The sequence below is a fragment of the Ptychodera flava genome, chromosome 20 (genome assembly GCF_041260155.1).
Source record: "Ptychodera flava strain L36383 chromosome 20, AS_Pfla_20210202, whole genome shotgun sequence".
NCBI lineage: Eukaryota > Metazoa > Hemichordata > Enteropneusta > Ptychoderidae > Ptychodera > Ptychodera flava.
The window spans coordinates 19,580,757-19,602,603 of NC_091947.1; the positions used below are offsets into that span (position 1 = coordinate 19,580,757).

General features: G+C 41.7%; 4 protein-coding genes across 4 annotated transcripts; all 4 read right to left on the minus strand.

Annotated features, from left to right (window-relative positions):
- Nucleotides 1–40: 40 nt before the first annotated feature.
- On the minus strand, nucleotides 41–3,280 carry LOC139120246 (stabilizer of axonemal microtubules 2-like). The gene is made up of 4 exons (XM_070684475.1): nucleotides 3,161–3,280; nucleotides 2,607–2,909; nucleotides 1,567–1,843; nucleotides 41–786 (listed from the first exon to the last, which is right to left on the minus strand). The coding sequence occupies exons 1-4, from the start codon at nucleotides 3,248–3,250 to the stop codon at nucleotides 158–160; spliced, it is 1,299 nt and encodes a 432-aa protein (XP_070540576.1). The 5' UTR covers nucleotides 3,251–3,280; the 3' UTR covers nucleotides 41–157.
- Nucleotides 3,281–8,825: 5,545 nt separating this feature from the next.
- LOC139120770 (uncharacterized) lies at nucleotides 8,826–10,608 on the minus strand. The gene is made up of 2 exons (XM_070685323.1): nucleotides 9,601–10,608; nucleotides 8,826–9,410 (listed from the first exon to the last, which is right to left on the minus strand). Exons 1-2 carry the CDS (start codon nucleotides 10,606–10,608, stop codon nucleotides 8,826–8,828), a joined length of 1,593 nt encoding a protein of 530 aa, XP_070541424.1.
- Nucleotides 10,609–11,362: 754 nt separating this feature from the next.
- Nucleotides 11,363–12,157, minus strand: LOC139120771 (uncharacterized). The gene has a single exon (XM_070685324.1). The coding sequence runs from the start codon at nucleotides 12,155–12,157 to the stop codon at nucleotides 11,363–11,365; it is 795 nt and encodes a 264-aa protein (XP_070541425.1).
- A 421-nt stretch (nucleotides 12,158–12,578) lies between these two features.
- Nucleotides 12,579–13,271, minus strand: LOC139120772 (uncharacterized). The gene has a single exon (XM_070685326.1). It carries the CDS (start codon nucleotides 13,269–13,271, stop codon nucleotides 12,579–12,581), a length of 693 nt encoding a protein of 230 aa, XP_070541427.1.
- Nucleotides 13,272–21,847: the final 8,576 nt, after the last annotated feature.

The window sequence follows — 21,847 nt, forward strand, 5'->3', positions numbered from 1 at the left end:
TGAGTTAATTGTTTCGGCAGTTAGGTGTGAACTACATATCATAGGGAGCAAGCAGCACAATTGTTGAGATAAATATATGTCAATGTATCAGGAACCATGTGGACATGTTTCAGAGTACATGAACCTTTTTACTATGCCCCCATCTGTGCCATGCTCTCTAAGGTACCAGTTGACTGGAGCCCGCTTTCTTTTTGTTGCATGTACATGCAATCTCTCCGTCGCTGGACTCTGCGCTTTCGCCGCCTTTGTTGTCCTGCAGGGCTTTGATCGCCGGACAGCTCTTAGGTCTCTCGCCGGTGAAAGTCTCCTGGTAGGTGGTGCGGAGTTCCATCGCGCCGGGTGTGGAGCTTGGGCGCTGCTTTGGTTTGATCATGGTCGCAGCAGGCGAATATTCGCCCTTGTAGTGAGACTGGCATGTCGACTCGGCGACAAACTTGACTTTCGGGGGCGTGTAAGTCTGCATCTCTTTGTAGGACTTGGACGGCTTGACTCCCTTCCATTCCACAAACTCCTTCACGTATTCCGTAGTGCCCTCAAACGGGACACGGTTCTGCACCTTCAGGGAGCCCTCATTGATGAAGGGTTCTGGGCGACAGCTTTTGGGTACGCCCGGGCTGAACAGGCTGTGTGGGTCCACATAGTTATGCTGATATGATGTCATGTGGTTGAAGCCACCGCTAGGTTTCCTGTACGGAACCCTCTGAGCCCAGGGATATTTCTCCTTCTTCTGCACAGGCCAGGCCTGGTAAGCCATCCCTTGGATTGTCCTGTCATCAAACTTCACATCTGTAATGCCAAGAAGAAATTTATCAGTTTATGTAAAGAGACCATTTCAGTATTTGACTTTTGGTAAATTCATCTCAACTCTCAGATTTTTTGAAAGGAAACAAAATGTGAATGTGAGAATTGTAAAATGACAATGGCCGTAAGTGATTGGTAGCATTTTCGTAGCTTTTTTCTTTCTGAAAACAAATTCATCTTTCATTTGCCTTCCTAAAAGTATGGGTGAATTATGAAGTCCCAACATAGTTAACACAACACATCGTAGGCAAATTACTTCAACAAGTCCAAAGTAATAATATCTGTTACTCAAGTTTCATGTATCATGCATTCATATTGGACAGAACTAAATTTTCCTTTGTTCTTTACTCTCATTTATATAGTTGGGATGTACCATTATACAGAAACAAAATCCGAATAATGTGGATCATAAAATGATATTAGCTGCAAGTGATTGGTTTCTTTGTAGAAAATAAGTACATCTTTCATTCTTTCTCTAAAAATATGGTGTAGTATAAGGTACCAACTTAGTAAACAACACACCAGGGGCAATGTGCAACGTTATTGTTGACAAAAAACGCGAAATACATCAACAGAATGAAGTTTGATGAATGAAGCTTGATATAGTCGTGAAAATTTCATATTCGCCATGTGGTGGCGCCCTACCCGTTTCGATAAACAGTCCGGTCAGACTCCACAAGAAAATTGGCGTGTAAGTGCATCATTCCGACTGGGCTGACGTGCTGTGTGTGGTTTGACCATAACCTCATGGAGCTTAATACTTACTGGAGGGTTCGTACTTCTGCTCTGGTTTAAAACTAGCCTCTCGCTTCTGGTTTTTGTGGGCTGTGAAGTCCTGCATGAAAGTTGTGACCCCCTCGAACTTTGAAGTCACTGGTTCATACTCCTCTTTCTTCAGTGACTGGCGAGGGGTCACATTTTTCGGCGTGAAATCAGTCTTGTGAGTTGTAGTGTCATCAAATGGCTTATCGCTGGTGTGTTTGCCTTCTATAGGTTTAATCGGCTGCGGTGGCGCTACATCTTTATGTGCCTTAAAGTCCTCCTGAAAAATAAATAGGACAATATCCAGTTGTTTATTCAGTAGCTTCGGTAGCCGTATGCTGTTGTCTTTTCTGTTCATCAGTTTGTCTGTACGTTATCTTTTGTTTTATTTTGCCTCTCCTGAAGATTGCAGGACGCATGAAACTTAAATAACAGCTATCATTACGTTGTACTGGAAGTAAGTAAGTGGAAAAAAGTGCTGTTCCGATAACCCGACCTACCCTATTTTTTACCTGCTGACCCTAAACTTTTTGGAGCTACGTAAACAAAGAAAGAAAAAGAAAAAGAAAGAAAAAACCGTAAAATCACGCGTTCGTAACTTGCCATTTGATTTTTGCTTAAACTAGGATGTCTTTTATGATTTTTTTTCCCTTTTAAATGTAGGATACATTTTTCTGGCCAGTGTGTGGCCAGTGTTTGAACGCCCTGAACCCCTGAAAAATGCAAATTTAAAAATAAAAACATTTTGGAAAAAAAAAATCATGCCGACCTACCTACCTTACTTTTGAAAACCATGTTATCGGAACAGCATAATTTTTTTTGGCTATATATATATCTATATCTATCTATCTAGCTATCTATGTATAAATAAATAAAATATATATATATATATATATATATATACACACACACACACACACACACACACACACACACACACATATATATATATATATATATATATATATATATATATATATATATATATATATATATATATATATATATATATATATATATATATATATATTGCGATTCAATACCTGAACTGTTGATATGAGTTCTGGCTTATTGTCACCGTTGATGTTTGCAACTGCGTTTTCTTGAGGCCTGACGATATTTGGCTTGCTGGTTTTAATTTCGGACGGAGTAAATTCCCGGAAGGTCGTCTGGTGGATGGTTTTGTAGTCGAAAACCGGAGGTTTAGACCGGTGCTGCTGCGGTTTGAACGGCTCGGGCGGGGTCCCTCCTCGATATTGGAATTCTGATTCGTAGCTAGTGGAGATGTCCATTTTTACTGTGGGTTTTTTGTACTCCTCTTGTTTACGTCGACGCCTTTCTTGCACCTGAGAGAGAGAGAGAGAGAGAGAGAGAGAGAGAGAGAGAGAGAGAGAGAGAGAGAGAGAGAGAGAGAGATTATTTCCTAAAATTGTTTTGCGAACAATAACACCGCTGATTTGGATTTTGGTTAGCTCAAATGCTCTTCATTAATTGCTATTATAATTCACGGCGACCGATAAACAGTGCACCACTGAATAGAGAAAAAAAATCATAAATATTACCATGAGATATGCCATGTTTATCGCACAAAACTTACTTCGTGCTGAACGTAAGTCAAGCGGTTTGTCGTTCTCGTCTCCATAGCTGTCCGAGGTGTCATGCCGCTCCGACTTTTTGGTTTTATCATTTCTGGGCGGCGCTGCACCGGCCATCGCTTGAATTCCTGCCAATCAATAAAAACAGCGATGATATTAGGAAATGGTTGGAAAGCAAACGTGATCGAACATGAATGTAAAGGAAAGTTTGTCCTCTCTGTGTCAGTCGATATGAAAACCGGAACGAGACCAAAGTAACCCTCCTTTCATTTGACTTAGTACTTACGTGTCTGTATTCCGACAGCATGCATGGGGATATTTTGATAAGTTGAACGCCAATGTTGCCCTTGTTGTGAGGACAGCGGTGCCGCCTGAAAGAGGTAACACAAGTTAAAGTTTACAAAAGTTTTCCATAAGCTGTGATTAATATGGAAATTATTCGATGGGTTCAGATTCCAGCGTAGAGGGCGATTTCGCCACTTCTCCGCTCATTGTTGTATGGTTTCTCTAAGGCACTGAAGTGGAAATGTTCTTTATGATCTTTGGGCTGTTTTGTAGTCACTTAATATTCAGTGAGTAACTGCAATTCATATGTAGTGATGAAAATCAGTAGGAAAGAAAAAGTTTGCATAATCAAAAGTTTACGCAAGTACCATGTGTTTTGATTTTCATTTGGTTACAAAATTTCGTAAAAATTTTAGAATCCAACTTACCCGCAAGTGCAGATTTCGCAAATACATTGCTTTGTCATAACTGATGTCTATAAATATTCAAACCTCATGAATAAAGTTGTGTACGTTAGAAGTTTGAACAGAGCACAAATACTTTGGTGATAGCATCGTCTTCCTCATTTGTGTATAGAACACTACCTTCTTGGAACATCGAGTAGGCGCGTCGACGCGCCGTTTGCTGTCATAACAATACCAAAATACCCCGGATGGACGTGGTTCCACGTGCACGATGCGCGATTAGTAAGTCTCGCGAACTGCGTGATCGCACCAATTGTGGCAATAAGAAGAACCACTACAAAATTACACACACATACCTATGCAATAGATTTTGCGTGTATGAAGCTTTTTTTTCCTCTCATGTCCAAAAGAAAGCAGCAGTAGTCATACACTACACCTGAACGCCGAATGCAACATGAAGGATGCGTGGATAAAAAGCGATGCGATATTTGTACTCGTCTCGCATATCACTACTTTGTCATGGAATGTACAAGCAGTGAATCCGGCATATACTATGGCCCTTCTCACCTCGTTTTTGTATGTCGTGCATATCGGGAAAGAGTTGTTAAACAATGTGATGAAGATTGACAGAGACGTACACTATGATAAATCGTCACGTCGGTTATGAATTTGAAACAGACAGACAGACAGACAGACAGACAGTCAGTCAGTCAGTCAGTCAGTCACACGGTCAATCAGCCAGACATTGGACAGCTAATCCTATATAGGTCATTTTGCCTATAGTTGTGTATGGCAATTGGAAGCTAATAAAATGCCCTTTTAAGGTAGAATGCACCTCAGGGACAGACATTTGGACTCTAAAATTTTTACAATTCTTTTCTGATCTACCAATTGTTGGGGTTTATTTTAAAGCTCTTGGAGTACGAAATTATTTTCACCGCCTTTTTCGATATTCGAAAATTTTATTTTTCCCCATAGAGCTGACACAGGGCAGGCGGCCACTTTGAATATCAAAAAAATAAATGTTAGGTAACTTGTTTCTCTAGTACTAACCTTTGCACGGTGACCCCTGATTTTTATTTTTGATTTGGTGAGAAAATGGTTGAAAGTTTGATCGAGGAAAATTTAATGGAAAGTTTAAGTCTCTCGCTTTCGAGGTAGACACACTACCTTAAACATGAATAAGCGCACACAAAGCTGCGCGGCAGCGCATTTAAATCGGAAAAATATAGCATATATCACTATAATTTCTCTGAAGTGCGTTGCTAAATATCGTGGTTTTCAAAAGTCGAAACTGGCTACAAGGTGAAAACTCTGACTTTCTGATGGCCGTCCTCAAATTGAAAATGTAGTTGAAATATACAGCTGAGCAAACAAAAACATAAAAGGGAGTTTGTTTTACAGCCGTTTAATTGCAAAGTTTAATTTGATTTAGGCATGACTATTTAGTGTGTAGACATTCACTATCCTTGGGATAAAGATGAAAAGTACCGAAACACAATGCACACAAAGGTGACCTCAGTACTGTCCTCAACAACTGGCCAGGTAAAACTTGCACAATTACCATCAGAATAACAAAGAGCGTTAGCCGTCTATGTATATTTGTTGAATCCAATTATTCGCCTTCAGGTAGGGCTATTCCGTCGTGGTTCTTCAAAAAGGATCAGCGCCCTCAATCGGAGAAAAAGACCATTAGTGCCCTTCGGTATTCCGCGGGCGCTCACCTTAATGCTCGTAATGTATTTCGATTGTGACTTTGTTTTGTCTTTTCTCGGTTGGCAAGTATGAAAGAGAGTCGTCAAAGCTACGGGATAAGTCTTAGCAGCTGCTTGTGACATATCAGTTTGAGGCGGATGACGATAATTGTTCTATCACTCCGTGAACTGCAGAGAGTACAACGATTGAGAATTCAAGGCGTGTGTTAAATGCAGCGACGGAAGTAACATGTCGCGCTTACCGTAATCTCCGCTGAACGCTCCGGTCGTTTGAAGAATGCACCCTCTCTCAGTTGAACAAGCATGTACTGGTAAAATATCGTCTTTTAATCGCTGTTTTCAAGAACAGAGTGAGATTAAACGACTGTCGACGGAAGCGTTGCAATGAATCAAATGCCCACGCGGTGTGAACTGTTAAAAGCTTCAAGTCGTTCAGTTTAGATTTTGTCCAATATGTCCAAAAGAAACAAGAAATGCAATCTTAAAGAGACTGTAACTGTAACTGTCAGACATAAGTATTTTTTCGATTTTTTTTTGTCCAAGAAAACAGGAACCTTTGCTTCTCGGGCTCCCTCAAATATGTTGAGCTACAAAAAACATCAACTGTGCCAAAACACTGCATTGTCTACTATTAGGCAATTGCTGTCAAGTGAATTCTGCTGTATATGAAATTTCCGCTGTCAATAGTAACACACTACATACGTACCCCTGTTGTGTTTATAAGTTGAACACGATGTATTTCAACATAATCTTTGCAGTAGAATTAGAGAGGGATTATTTAATTAACAAACGCAACAAAAATAACGGTACGTATTTTGAAAAGATACTGTACTGTGAATTGACACAATTATACTTTTGCACGTACCGGATTTACTATCACTGCTCTCAGTATCTGGACTTAGACTATCAGTGAAATGGGATGACAAGGTTAATGTTTTCGAGTTGAAAAGACACAGAATCAATTAACTAAATTCTATTTTGTCATCCTGTCACACGGCGTTTGATATGGCCGTGGTGTCGGCTTCTCCAACCGACTAATCTCCACGGTGCAAATCAAATCATGATTCTAATTAGTGTGTAATAGTATTTCGCGCCATCGTTGTTAGTTTCCAGCGAGTCAATTGCAGTTTTCAGTCTGGTTCAGTAAAGCTTTCTGAACGTCTATAAGCAAGACTCCGTTATACGCATTTGACATTGACAAAATATAACTTTGCCGGGTCCTCTCAACTTTAGACAAAAATCTCAATATTTATGCATCCCGATCCACATTCTTCTATCTGCTAATTGGCAATCCTCTCCCAGATTGATTACCGAGGAGCAGGTAATAACCCAACAGGTTTTTTGCTGACTCGGAATACCGGTCGTGGGCATTGCGATGTGTCCGGACAAAATTTACACGACAAAAGGGACAATAACTTCAACTGTTGGTGATATTTTCATTATTTTGTTCAATAGAACAGTAGTATATTTCTTTTTCTTCCTCTCCCCTCAGTATGATGAAATACAAAACATCTTGCATGGTCTCACAAAGACAATTAATTGTATACTACCTGCTTTGTTTTTATCGACCAATGAAATTGGACGTTACAAACCTCTATCTGTTCAACTCGTCAGCACGGTGGGTACAGTACCTACTGTGCTGACGACTTGAACACCAGATATTTCAACATGATTCGGGGGTAGAACAAAAAATTTGCATTTTAGGAACATCATAAAAATGAAATACGTCAAAATTTACAGATAACGAAGCTATAATATCTATTCATGAGAATAATTTCAAAATATAGTATCACTACGCTGCATTATGTTACCGACGTGTCAAGTTTATTAGAGAAGGCGTAACTTAATTGATTTAAAAAAAATTTGGAAGTATCACATGTTGTATCAGTGCCACCTTTCATGATAATATTATTACGCGCGTTTATGTTTCAGATCCCTCCTTTAGCGTGTTTAAAGATACAGGATAATAGTATAACTAACTTCTCATAAAACACAAAAAATAACGACAAAAACTGATTTTCACAGACAGCAATTTTGCCAAGTCGCTTTAGACGAGACTTTCGACGCTGATGTCCCCGATTAGGGAGACTGAAGGTAACGCCATAGTGGTATTCAAAATAGCGATGCAGCCGAGCCAGCCAAGCATTCGCCGTCACGGTAAACTAACAGGTCCTGATGTCGTTGCAATTTTGTTGGTTTCGAGGCGAAACGATTAAAGAGCGACGAAATGGCATTATTAGTCGAGAAAAAGTGCCGAGTTTGATCATAGCATTTACGATCGCGGTACAAGATAGCGCGGTCGTGAATTGAATGGCGCTGGGAAAGGAGAGCATTGCCACGATGATGTTGTGATCTTTTCATCAGTGCCGCTATCGTTCCATCAATGCACTTTTCCATCTCAGTGAATCCCTCTTTCCTTGGAAGAAAATTATTGTCCTCCTGGTGACTGTGTGCCAACCGAAGCGTGTATTTTCAAGGAAGACCGTTAAACGGGGTAGGGAAAAAAAACACAACCCGATTACATTGCTATCGATTTCAGCGAATCCTTACGCAACGAGGAGACACAAATTCCTTTGAACTTACCATGCTTACGGTGCGGCGGCCGCTGCACCACGGAGGTCGTAAACGTTGATTGCCGCCACCAAGCGATAACATCGGAAATAAAAAAGAAAATAGCATGAATTTTAACATCAATTTATTTATCAACTGGTTAAGAAAACTGTAACTTTCTTATTATGAGTCTTCGCAAACCTGTCTAGAATATAAATCGGTTCAACCGAAACCACAGCCATCGGTTGAGTTGATGTTGTGATGGGGTTTTATGATCAAGGTTCTTGTCTGACTTTTACACAGAACTGCGAACGACACCAGTTCATGCTAAGAACACAAGCTTTATTACTGAACACGCCGTGAGATAGAAAAGGCGCCAACCGGAACACAACTGTAGCAATTACATATAAAGGCGCCAAAGCGCATGCACCGAATGTAATAGAACACCAAAGGATAAACATTTTTTTGGCGGGAGATTATAGTCCACGGTCATTGGATGAAAGTTACCAAAGAGTCTGATTGGTAGACGGATAACACATAGGCTGTGCTTAGTCCTATTAATAATGTTCAAATGATGTGTCATTTGTTCTCCGACATTCTCCCGGCGACGAAAGATAATCTTGAACACTTTCAATATGAATTATCAATAAATGTTTCGTTGAACAAAAACTTAGAAATTTCAGAGAGTTAATTGACTCAACAGTTACAGCAATTTATGAAAGTTCGGATATTCTCATCCTGGCTGCAATGGCTGCATCTCTGGACGGTCTCCCCGACTCTGGCGGGTCATTGGTTTTCTCAGTAGAAATTTCTTGCCGATGGGTGTCTTCCCGCTCGTTCATATCTTTGTCTTCAGATGATGATAATTCTTGAGAGGCTACCTCAAGAGGATATAACTTGTGTATAGGGCGGTTGGTGTGTCCCCTGGCGGTGGAGATTTCAGCTGATCGCACCAACTTGTCACGTCCATAAACAAGTCTCTTCACAGTCCCGAGCTGCCATTTCATCCTACGATCGATATCACTATGGATCAGTACCACATCTCCCACTTTAATTACATTGTGCTTGTTTCCGGAACCGGAGTGACGTTCTCTCAAAGCTGTCAAATACTCGGTTGACCACCGCTTCCAGAACTGTTGTTGGAGATTTGACAAATGTGCGTAACGTCTGTTAACATCATTGTGGTTTCCAAAAGTCGGGTCTTCGATTTCTTCATCGGAGACTGTGATGTATGGTAGTGAGGTTAAGCTTCTACCATGTAACAGGTGATTTGGGGTCAGGCTAACGTCATCTCCGCACTGGATGAAACGAAGGTGAGTGGGCGATCATTTAATACAGTCTCAATTTCGGTGACGACGGTAGCAAGCTCATCATACGTGATGAATGATCGACCGAGAACCTTTTTATCGCATTCTTCGTGAGACTTATGAGCCGCTCCCAAAAGCCGCCAAACCACGGCGCACGTTTGGGTATGAAAGTCCATTTCACTCGCTGAGATGAGAGATAATCTCGAACATCAGGCGTGTCGAGCAAGGAGCGTATCTCCTCGGCTCCAGAGATGTACGTCGAGGCGTTGTCGGATAACATTCGGCTAGGCAGGGATCGTCTTGCAGCAAAACGGCGAAACGCAAGTAGAAATGTTTTAGTCGTCAAATCCGGTACCAATTCCAAGTGTATGGCCCGTGTAACCGCACAGGTAAACAGGCACACGTATGCCTTGTTTTGTTTACCATCAATAGCCTTGGTGAGGAGAGCCCCCGTGAAGTCGACCCCCGTCACACTGAATGGAGGGGTGATGTTCACGCGATATGCAGGCAGCGGAGCTTGGACTGGGTTAGTGTACGGCTTTCCTTCAACTTTCAGACAGGTAACACAGTTGTGAAGAATCTTGCTAACGATACGTCGTATTTTCGGTATCCAGTACTGTTGACGAATTTGTGTTACAGTCGACTGGACTCCTCCATGGAATACGCGTTCGTGTGCTTTCAGAACGACCAGTTTAGTGAATTCATGGTGGGAAGGCAGCAACGCTGGAAATTTCGTGACATAGTCCAATGCTGCATTGTGTACACGGCTGCCACATCGAAGTGTGCCCTCGTTATCGAGAAATAGGTTGAGTTGTTGAACCAACGGTCCGAACCTCTTCACATTCATCCTCATGGAATGAATAGTGTCTGTGTATATCTCAGATTGTACGTCTTTAATCCAGATCTGTTCAGCATGTCGTATCTCGTCCTGTGAGACTTCTCCTGACGGCGTGTCTCTCTTTCGCTGTAGTCGAGATTTGAAACGAAATACATACGAAGTAACGCGGAATAGTTTGTCTAACGAGCTGAAACGAGTAATGTCCACCGCGTATTGTATGCCAACATAAACTGCGGGGTCTATTTCCGTGTTTGATGAGCCGATGTTCTCAGTGGATCGGCGAGAAAGATCCTCAACGTGTTGCAATTTATCGGCAACCTCAGCATAGATTTGTGTGTGAGGCTCGATCATGAAGTCGTCCGTTGTAGCGATATGGTGCACTGCGCTATCAAAAGTTCACAGATTGGCCAGTCTCCATTTTCTTTCAACCAAGTAGGGCCATTCCACCATAGAGTAGAATTGGCTAGTTGATCAGAAGTAATGCCTCGAGTTAACAAATCAGCTGGGTTGTCAGCGGAGGGGCAATATTTGTAGATGTGACGAAAACCATTGATCTCTCTGACGCGATTGCTTACGAAGATCGGCAGCTTCTTGACACTGTTGATCCAATACAACGCAATTTGACTGTCCGACCAGAGATACCGCTGTGTAATGTTTATCTTGCCGGAGAGAGCATTTATTACGAATTTGCTGAGTCGAGTGCCAATCAGGGCGGCCATCAGTTCTAACCGAGGCAGTGACAAATCGGACGTTGGGGCGACGCGTGCCTTGGCCATAACGATAGAAGTTTCACTTGAACTGCGGAGATAAACTACAGCTCCGTAGGCGGTAGTGCTGGCGTCAGCGAAAACATGAACTTCGCAGTCGTCGTTATCTTTATTCCCTGAGAAGTATTGGCGGTTTATTGTCGTCTTGCGTGTAGCATTCAAGTCCGCTGCGATCTGTATCCATTGAGAGTTCAATTCAGCATCGAGCGGTTCGTCCCAAGGGAGCCCGCGTTTCCATAGTGACTGCACAAAGAGTTTAGCTTTGATGTGAACTGGAGCTACGAAGCCCAGTGGGTCGTACAGTGTAGCGGAGGAACTGAGAACATCTCGTTTCGTTATCAATTCATTTGGAATAGGCTCGCTATTATTTCTGAGTAGGTCATCGTGTCGCTTTCTGGCTCCCAACGCAGGCCGAGTACTGGTACATCACGAGAGGGTTCGTAGATATCGTCCTGTTTTGCGAGTTCACATAGTCGTTCACTGTTGGACGTCCATGAGCGTAGCTTAAACCCACACGACTGCATGAGGTGGTTTGCGTCGTTGTAATATGACACGGCCTTTTCATCAGACTTGGCACCGTCTATCACATTGTCAACATAAATATTATGTTTGAGGTCATCAGCTGTCGGTATGGAGGCGTTACTTTCCAAGTGGGTCTTGATTACAGCGTTGAGCATGAATGGGGAACAAGCCGCCCCAAACAGAACAGACTTGAATTGATAAACATCAAATGGACTTTCGGGATCACGAATGTCCGATAACCAAAGAAATTTGGTGTATTGACGCTCGTCTTCCTCTAGACGTATGTTTAAGAATGCCTTTTCAATGTCACTGACGAAAGCGACTCGGTTAGCGCGAAATCGTAGCAAAATGGCAGGTAAATCATTGATTAATGACGGCCCAGTTTGAAGACAGTCGTTTAGACTTGCCGAGTCAGCATTTTGTTTGCTACTGCAGTCGTATACAATACGTATCGGAGTGGTAACTGAGTCCTTCTTGACAGCTCGATGCGGCAAATAATGTCCTTCAGTTTTGTTGTCATCTTGAATCTTCTCGACGAAGTCTCGGCGCAGTTGATCGGTGATGATATCGTCATATCTCTTCGTTAAGTCAGGGGCCAAACGGCGAACCATAGCGCGCGTGCGATTTTCAGTTGCCGCATAGTTTGAAGGCAGTGGCGGATGATCAGTTTTCCATGGTAAACGGGCAATGTATTTACCATTTTCAACACGTAGATGAGTGTCCCGATATGTTTCGAAGTCGGTATTTTCATCATTTGCGAGTCTGCCTTCACTCCGATGAGCTCTAAATTCCACCAGTTTCGTATGTCATCGTCGGTGTGTGTTTCTACATTCACGTGATGAATATTAATGTCAGAGTCCAATTTCCCACGCTTTCCAGTAGGACCGGACAACAAGTAGCCGAACTTAGATGATATTGCAGTTGGACCTGCCCCGCGCACGATATGGTTTCCAACAAAGTTCCAATATTGATCAGCTCCGATGAGTACATCAATTTCCATAGTTTTAACATTGGAAACTGGGTGGGCAAGCTTTAATCCCGTAGATGGTCTGAGTTGAGTATTTCTGCTGACACGTGGTTGAATAGGTTGGACGAAATCTCGGGAATTATCAGGGCGTTGACAGTACTGGTATGCCCATTCTGTTCGTGCAAAGTTACCATTGCACTTTTCATGGAATGAATTTGTTTCGAATTGTCCCCGAATGTTGACAGGCTCACGTTCTCATGAGTGTCCGATTTCAAGTTGAGTTTGTCAGCAAATCGCTGCGTGATAAAAGTTCTGTTGGACCCGTCGTCGAACAGCACGGTAGCGTTGATAGGTTTCCTATCGCCGACCGACATAGGAATGACTGCCGTCTTGAGGAGAACCGATCCGTTGGGTGTAGATTTCCCCTTTGTGTCGTCTGTCTTCGCCAATGCCACATGAACTTCAGAAGTTCCCTTTTTCTCAGACGTTGTAGCTGATTTGGTGTCATGAAGGGTAGAGTGATGTTTACGCTTGCAGATCTTGCAAGTGTAACGAGACTTGCAATCGCTCACGCGATGCTTTCCAAGGCAATTGTAACAGAGACGATCGCGTTTGACAATGTCTAAGCGACGTTTCGGGTCGGTGACAACTTGGCAATCACTTGTGTAGTGATTTCCCTTACAAAACACGCATGTTTTGATTCTCAAAGGCTTTGTTGTGCGCGTAGATGCGGCCTTAGTATGAAATGAAGCGGTCATATTAGACTGTGTTGCTGTGTCCGCAACCGATAACTCATCGAGTGGAACTCCGGCTTGAATGGCGTCGATTTCCCGTAGGATGGCTTTGCGCACTCTGGTAAAGTCCAAGCCTTGTTTCCGTGATCTCTTGCGATTTGTTTCCGAATATTGTTAGGTAGTTTATCTCGAATCATGGGAATGAGAAGCTCTCCATAAGCGTTCTCTTCTTTGCCAAGTGATTGTAAACCGCGAATATGACTTTCTAATGTGTCATAAAAACATCTCAGACTGTTAATGTCACTCGTAGGTTGAGGAATCTGCCACAGTGCAGTCATGTGCGCATCGATGATCAAATGATTCTGTCCGTAGCGTTCGATGAGTAGCTCTAAAGCATGGTCGTAGTTGGAGTTTGTCAAGGCGAGACCGCTAATCGTACGGGCAGCTTCATCAGTTAAAACGCTGCGTAAGTATGTGAACTTTTGAATGTTCTCGAGGTTCTTATCATTATGGATGGACGATTTGAAAGTGTCGTAGAAACTCACCCACTCGAGTACGTTTCCTGAGAAAGTTTTCAGCTGTAGTTTCGGTAATGCGACCGTTTTCTTCGATGTGTCTTGAGTAGCGGTGTCGGAGTTCGCCGATGGGCCAGTCACATTGTTCGGTTTGTTGTTTTTGATGAAATCAGTGATCTTGTCGTTTCTCTCGAATATCTCGGACATGTAGTCGCCAGATTCTGGCTCGCAGCATCGTAGCTTGCTTCATCCGTATTATCTAAGATATCTTCTTCGATCTTAGTTAAAGATTCGTATTTCTGAGTTAGTTGAGTGTTCAATGCTGTGAGTATCCTGTAAGCTTCAGTCTTGTTCTCAGCTGCAGCGAACGTTGATGTGAGTTGTTCTGCACGGTTGAACAGCCTCGTCATTTGGGCACGTTGTCCCCTGCGCTTGAGTTTCAACTTGGCCAATTTCGTTGCCAGTTGCTCGGCTTGAGTTGGTTGCTGCTCCTCGTCAGACATCCTTATCCTGGTCTCGGCACCAAAAAATGTCGTGATGGGGTTTTATGATCAAGGTTCTTGTCTGACTTTTACACAGAACTGCGAACGACACCAGTTCATGCTAAGAACACAAGCTTTATTACTGAACACGCCATGAGATAAAAAGGCGCCAACCGGAACACAACTGTAGCAATTACATATAAAGGCGCCAAAGCGCATGCACCGAATGTAATAGAACACCAAAGGATAAACATTTTTTTTGGCGGGAGATTATAGTCCACAGTCATTGGATGAAAGTTACCAAAGAGTCTGATTGGTAGACGGATAACACATAGGCTGTGCTTAGTCCTATTAATAATGTTCAAATGATGTGTCATTTGTTCTCCGACAGTTGACGACGGATTTTTTGACTCGGGGAACCTGTATTCGCACGCTTTCTCGTCCTTAAACAAACTCGACTATGAATGAACCGGTAGTTCATTAATTGTCGACAGATGCTTAACATGTACGTCCCTCTTGGGAGCAAATCCATGAAACGGCATGGTGATCACTCCTTTTTATTGGCGTAATTAATCGCAAAGTCGACCTTGCTCTAATAGATGCCTGGGCGTGTGATCCCCTGATACCTGCAGGTTCATATGATTCTCTGCCGAGCAATGCAGGAGCGAATTCGAACGTCCGGGCACTCCGAGTAACACTTTTACCAAAACACCAACAAACGCATCGACACAATAATGAATAAATTTGCATTACTTTATCGATGTTGTCAAATCGCCAGACATACACTGAATCGATACAGTGAAATGGACGGAATAAAAGGAATGTTACGGAAAAAAAAACGAAGGGGACGGAAATACAGGGGCAAAGACGTGCAAATATAGACAGAGGAACTTATAGAAAGGCCGAGATCCTGACTGATAGAAACAGGCAGACAGACAAACAGATTGACTGACAGTCAAAGAGAGGTGGTCAGGGAGATAAAGACAGGCTAGGCAAAAACACAGAGACACTAAGTGACGGACATGCAAACAGCTAAAGAGCGAGAATCACTGATGACCAAGGCATACTTTTAAACACTGAAAATCATGTGGACGCTGAGACACCACCAACTCTCAATGTGCTGTTTACAGAAGTAAGAAACACAACAATCCTGTGACAATTGCAATGGCTGTCCCGCAGTACGTAAAGTTACATCCAATCAGTTCTCTACATAAATGTGTATATATAGTAGACAAAATAGTGGACTGTGTGCCCGAGGGCAGGTGACCATTTTCGCGACATCGGGAGGGCAAATGGTATACTTCCGGGGGGAGGGGTACATAGTCCCTTGACTTGGCTTTAATTGGGCTTTAATGCGTCTCTTCATTACATGTTTCTCTTGCACAGTTTTCATTAAAAAATTGTGGGTTTCTTTGCACATGACAATCATATGCCTTATTATCATGATAGACGAAAATCTGTTTAACTGACATCGAACGGCACCGTTGGCTTTCAGAGGTGTGGTGACTATGCGGCCCGCTATGTAACCAACAAGATACCCTTGAATCGCGATGGGGGCGCGACGTTCGACAAATGAGGCTTGAAATAATTTACTATAAATGACCCACACCGGTGACACCAAACAAGGTGTCAAACCTACCTGTGTACATCTACTTATGCTATTATTATATTGAAACTATTTTAACAACAGAATATAACATGTATTTCTCGTGAGCGTCTGGTATAGGTTCACACGTTATACAAACACAGCGTGCTGTATATTGCAGGGGGGAGAGAGAGAGAGAGAGAGAGAGAGAGAGAGAGAGAGAGAGAGAGAGAGAGAGAGAGAGAGAGAGAGAGAGAGAGAGAGAGAGATTCTACCAGCCAGCTTCAAATGTTCTGAGTGTTATTTTCTTGAATATGCAAAACAAAAGTACTATTACAAAGTTAAATATCACAACAATTGTGGAAACACAAAGAAGATTTATGTGATTTCCAAAGGGTCAAGCAAACAAAGTATCCATTACAAATGGATATCTCTTTAATAATCAGTTATAATATTTGTTCATATTTAAAACAAAATTTAAAGTTCTATTAAGGTCAAGGGAGGGGAATATTTTACAGCATTGAAAAGGAGGAGGGTCACATTTTAGAAAGAGGAAACTGGGAAGGGATAGAAAAAGTCAAATTTATATAATGAACCAAGCCCTATTTCATACGGCCCACCCCTCATGATCACTGACAGCTTCCTAACCTTCAAAAAAAAACAACCCTGGGAACGGACAGAGGAGCTCAGGGATTTTTTGTTTGTGTTTGTAGTTTAATGTTTTCTTCGAAGCGACTTCAGTTTCTTTAAACCCGCGTAAGTGCTACCACGTCGTTCTTGTATTCTACTCCGTCAGAGCGTGTAATACGTCCTCAGTGTGAATCTACTCAATCAATTCTTATGAGATGACATTCGTAACAAGGGTGTCACAATGATGCATCGAAGCTGGCCACCGTCTTCCCAGGAGAAGAACGGGCAGGTCACACACGCAGATAGCGTTATCCATCAATGAAAACGCGCCGATTGTATGCGTGATATTGTTGTTGTTGTTGTTGTTGTTGTTGTTGTTGTATTTGTTGTGAAGAAAGAAGATAAGTTCAACGACCTATGAGTTGTTTGTTTACTTTTTGAGGTATTTTCCAACTTTCGGGTTTCAGGCGTATATCCGGCTTCTCTTCACGGCGTGGTGTTTGTCAACAGCTCGACATAAATCTCGTTTCTACAAAAAGTGACATTCCACTTTGCGGTGTCGTTACGCGTTGTAAATAGAAGGTCTTCTACCAGCACGATCGTAAAAATCAAGTATGGCTTCAACGGTAAGGGTTTGTGCAATTTTTATGTCGCCATACCCAGAGAATCCTCATCAACTTATTTTTCATTGGTTCTATCCCACACGCGCTTTATTAGCTTTCGTCTTTAGAATTCCGCTCCGGTGAATTACCAGATAGATTCGGTTATTTTTAGCCAGCGACGGTCTCGTCAAATTGTCCGGTGCAATGACCGAATTTTACATGTTTGTTGGTTATCTTTTAATGGATTATATTAAATATTTACTTTTAAAGGGCGCTGCATCACTCTGCAACCATGCTGGGCGTCGACAGACGTAGCAGTACGTCAGTTAAGGACTGCGCAGGGCAACCACAAAGGCCTTGTATCGCACTCATCTCGGTTCCTAGCGGCATGAAACCACCAATCACGTAGCATTTGAATAGCGATAATGATCGCCATTATTATTATGAAAGAGTGTACCTAAAAGAAACCCCTTCTTTGACACGTCAATAGAATTATTAATTTTAATCAGAAGGAAATTTTTTTGTCGAAGGACAATGGAGGTAATTGCCCGCTGCGCCGGGACGGACGCTCACCTCTTAACTGGGCCATACATGATTGTGCAGTAAATCTTCATTTCCACGTTTAGAGATTATTCCTATAAAAAATTCTTAGAAAGGTAATTTTCACCGTTGGCTGGCAATATCAACACATATTACTTTGCGAGTGTGCGACTTCGGAAAAGGTCAATAAATAAGTCGGGAATTCTACCGATTGTTCCGCTCTGAGGCAATCCGTCATCTCTTGTGGTCGGGGTTTTTTTTTTCGCATATAGCGCAGGTAAAGTAAAAATCGACACTGAGGTAAATATGAATCAGTCACGTCGCTGTAAAAGCCTGGGAAAGACAGAAAAATAAATCAAATTAGGTGTAAGCTTATTTTAGAATTTGTCACTCGGCATTTGTGAGGGTGATCGAGAAGCAGGTTGCGTCAGAAAATCATGTAGTTCGTATTCAGTGAATTGGAGGAGAGAAAAACTACCGTGCCACTCGTTTACATATACAAGGTCGGTGTGTACCGCCGATGTTATGCACGGAATGGTGATCGTAGGTTACTTGGGTGCATATAAATGCTGCATTTATCAGATATTTTCCGAGAAATTGTTGATTGTATCGTTTCTCGGAAAACCTCTGTTGTTTGTTTGTTTGTTTGTTTTTTCAAAGTAATCACCCTAAACTTGTCCTTGTGCATGTATGTCTAAGTGAATAAACTTTCTCCTATTGTACGCATCGGGTTGGAGGCTGTGGGGCAATCACGTAACTCCTTTGCCTTTCTTTAAGATAGTTCGCATCTCGAAATTGAAGGACTATTACTTTTGCTCACACTTTCCTCAAGCAAACTTTCAACCATTCTCTACCAAAATCAAGGATAAAAATCACGGGTAACCGACGGGTGCAAATTTTGGTACTGGAGAAACGAATTACCCTATATTTACCGATATTTGAAATTCAAAATGGCCGCCATCCCTGCGTTATCTCCAGAGGGGAGGGGAATAAAATTCCCGATTTTCCAAACATTAATCCGGGGAAATGTTATTTACCCCATAAGCTTCAAAATGAGCTCACACAAATGCTAGGTCAAAACAATATTGTAAGAGTTTGAGAGTCCGAATATCAGTCCTGGAGGCGTGTTCTACTTTAACATAAACCACTCGAGGATTTTCTTCTGAAAGTATGAAGCAAACCGAAATACTTGACTTAGTTACCTAATTTGACAGCATACATGCCGATGATATCTGGAACGATCACGGTCACCGGGTCACGGCTAAGTGCTCAGAGGGAAAGAATCGGAGGCATTTGGTTGATTTGCGTATACGTATACGAACAAGTCGGTAAATGTGTCATTTACAGTTAAACAAAAAGTACTTTCATTTTGTTGACATTCTTGTAAACAATTTGAGAAAGTAGCCCAAGTGTCGGTCATAAGCTTACTTCACTCCCGCACACTTCCCAAATCTAAATCGCTCCCTTTCAACTAGACCGTTCATACTAGTTTCCCCTGGAGACGATATATAATCAGTCTTTACACACTCGCCACAGCGGGATTTTTAACGCTTGGAGGTCAGCTCATTAGCGCTCCTAAACGCGACCTAGATCCGCCTACGTCCACCTTACATCGCTCTCTCGCAGATGACGTGTCACCTATTAAGCCTGGCTGGCGAAACGCAACGAGAAAACGCCGTCCAAAAAAAAAAGCACGGGATCACTTCCGCGGCTCAGGTAACGCGTCAGAAACACGGCCCGCGTACACAGCGATAACAGATTCGCGGACTCGGAAAAAGAAGATGAATCATATTAACACACACTATTACGATTTACCAGACCCTAATAAGAAAATTAATCAACTTGCGAGCATTAAATAAGACGGTGAAATATAGGATACACGCGCGGTGTAATGTTAATTTACGAGAAATTTAATGAAAATTGAGACTGACGTATTTTCCTTACGTGATGCTAATCGCGCGTGAGGTTAAAACTATATGCCCTGTGGCTCTTGTCTATATCAAAGAATACCCCAATGTCTACGAAAAATATAAGGCAAGCTACCCTCCGGGCTTTTACTCAAATAGACAGCATTCGGCGACTCTGCTGTGATCTTCTCGCGCAGTCATAATTTCGAACGACGTTTGAGAGACCTTTATCCACCAAAAGCTGTAAAACATTTATGTTTGGCTGCCGGGGTATCTTCAATTATATCTCAGATATTTTACATTTAAATCTAGATCGTAAAGAATAGGGGAAAAATAAATTGGGTGGTGTGGTCGGTGAGATGGGAGTTGGCGATTATCGGACAAGCCGACTGAATGCTGCGCTCTTTCGGTTGTCTGTTTTATATCCAGTATATAGCAGTTCGGGTTAGGCTCGTTCTGTGCAGAAATAGGAATTCGCAGGACAATGAAATGCCCCGACTCTTCCTATTAAGAGCGTTGGGATGTAAGATTCATTCACATGTCGAACTTTAATGCCATTGTCAATAAACCAATATGCGACACTCGCGTGTATCGTTACAGCGAAAACGAATATAAAAATTTGAAAAAAGGTCTAAGAATTGATTTATTGTGCCTCCTCTTAACAATCGATTATCCCTGTACAATTGATAATGCCTCAGTATAGTTTCAAACTCTTCATCATCACTTCTTTACAACCATTGAGGTCAAAGGGTATATATTTATACCGATTTTAGGTTAGGGAGATCCTTAAACATTTTCCTTTACTTTTTTTTTACTTTTTTAGCAAAAACCAATATATATATATATATATATATATATATATATATATATATATATATATATATATATATATATATATATATATATATATATATATATATATATATATATATATATATATATATATATATATATATATATATATATATATATATATATATATATATATATATATACACACACACACAAAATGTATACAATGTGCCCTCCCGGTTATCACCATAATGGCTTTATGGCAACCTCTGAACTTGGGCACAGAGCGTATGATATATATATATATATATATATATATATATATATATATATATATATATATATATATATATATATATATATATATATATATATATATATATATATATATGATAATTATATATTTCAATCAGATTGGGTATTTCCCAACCAGCTCTCATGCCTACTGAGACAATCCCTGCACAACAAATTCGTAACACTGCTATGTTTTCACAGGCACAGACCCGTCAGAATCTACCGGTAGTGGCAGCTGTAGTATAGTGTATCCCATGAGTCCGTTCGTAATGTAAACTCGGCGCAGTGACGAAAGAAACACCAGTGTCAGCATTAGCAGCAGTGGGCGAAAAGCACGTGTCCGCTGCAACCTCTCATTGCCAGCAATTTACTGTAAACAAGTCCACATACGTCCGATGATGTCATACTTGCTGAAATCCATCTATGCCGGTTGATCACGCTGCACGCTGACGAGCAACAGGTGCTACTCGTACTATGTGCGTAGATAGAGTTCATTTACCTGAAAATAACCAATATGCAAATACGATATCCAGTTTCGCGATATCATGTTTGACTCTCTGACACGCGCGTCAAAGTCAGTGTACTGTGAAGTAATTCAAAATTTACAAAATAAACCAAATCTTGACAGCCTGCATTGCGAAAGCCGCGGGACTTTAGGGTGACTATCGCTCTGCGGCGAAAATCATACGGCCACGTGCTCGAGAAGTAGGCGGCAAAATTTGTATATCGCCTCATCATACGACAACAATGTTATAACTGTCTGGGTATTGTGTGCAGTCTTCCATACCCCCTGTATAATCCATGGAGATCAATGTTCTTCCAATGCAGAGCGTTGGTTTGATGCGCGATCGTTCGCCCGCTTGTGGCTTCTCGGTTGGTTTATCAAAACCCTCCTCTGCGCTATAGAACGCCTTTTGTTTATTTTTGCGTACTATAAAGTGTGTCATTTGATTGCTACCATCACCATCCCTTGCTTACATCTTTGATCAAGTGGGCAAGACGGAACTATGTAGGGACCACCTATTTGCATATTACTCATCAATGCAAGACTACAGAGTTCCGCAAGCATTCCGTGCACAACATATATATACAATTACTGTAACACATAAGCTTATATACCAAAATAATACAATTGTTTACTCAATATTTTTAATCACATGCAAGGCCAATCTTGACGTCTGTGCAACCCTTCACTATCTCTCTGAGTACTATTTAAAATGAACGAGTCAACATCAGTTAATTGTCAACTGTAA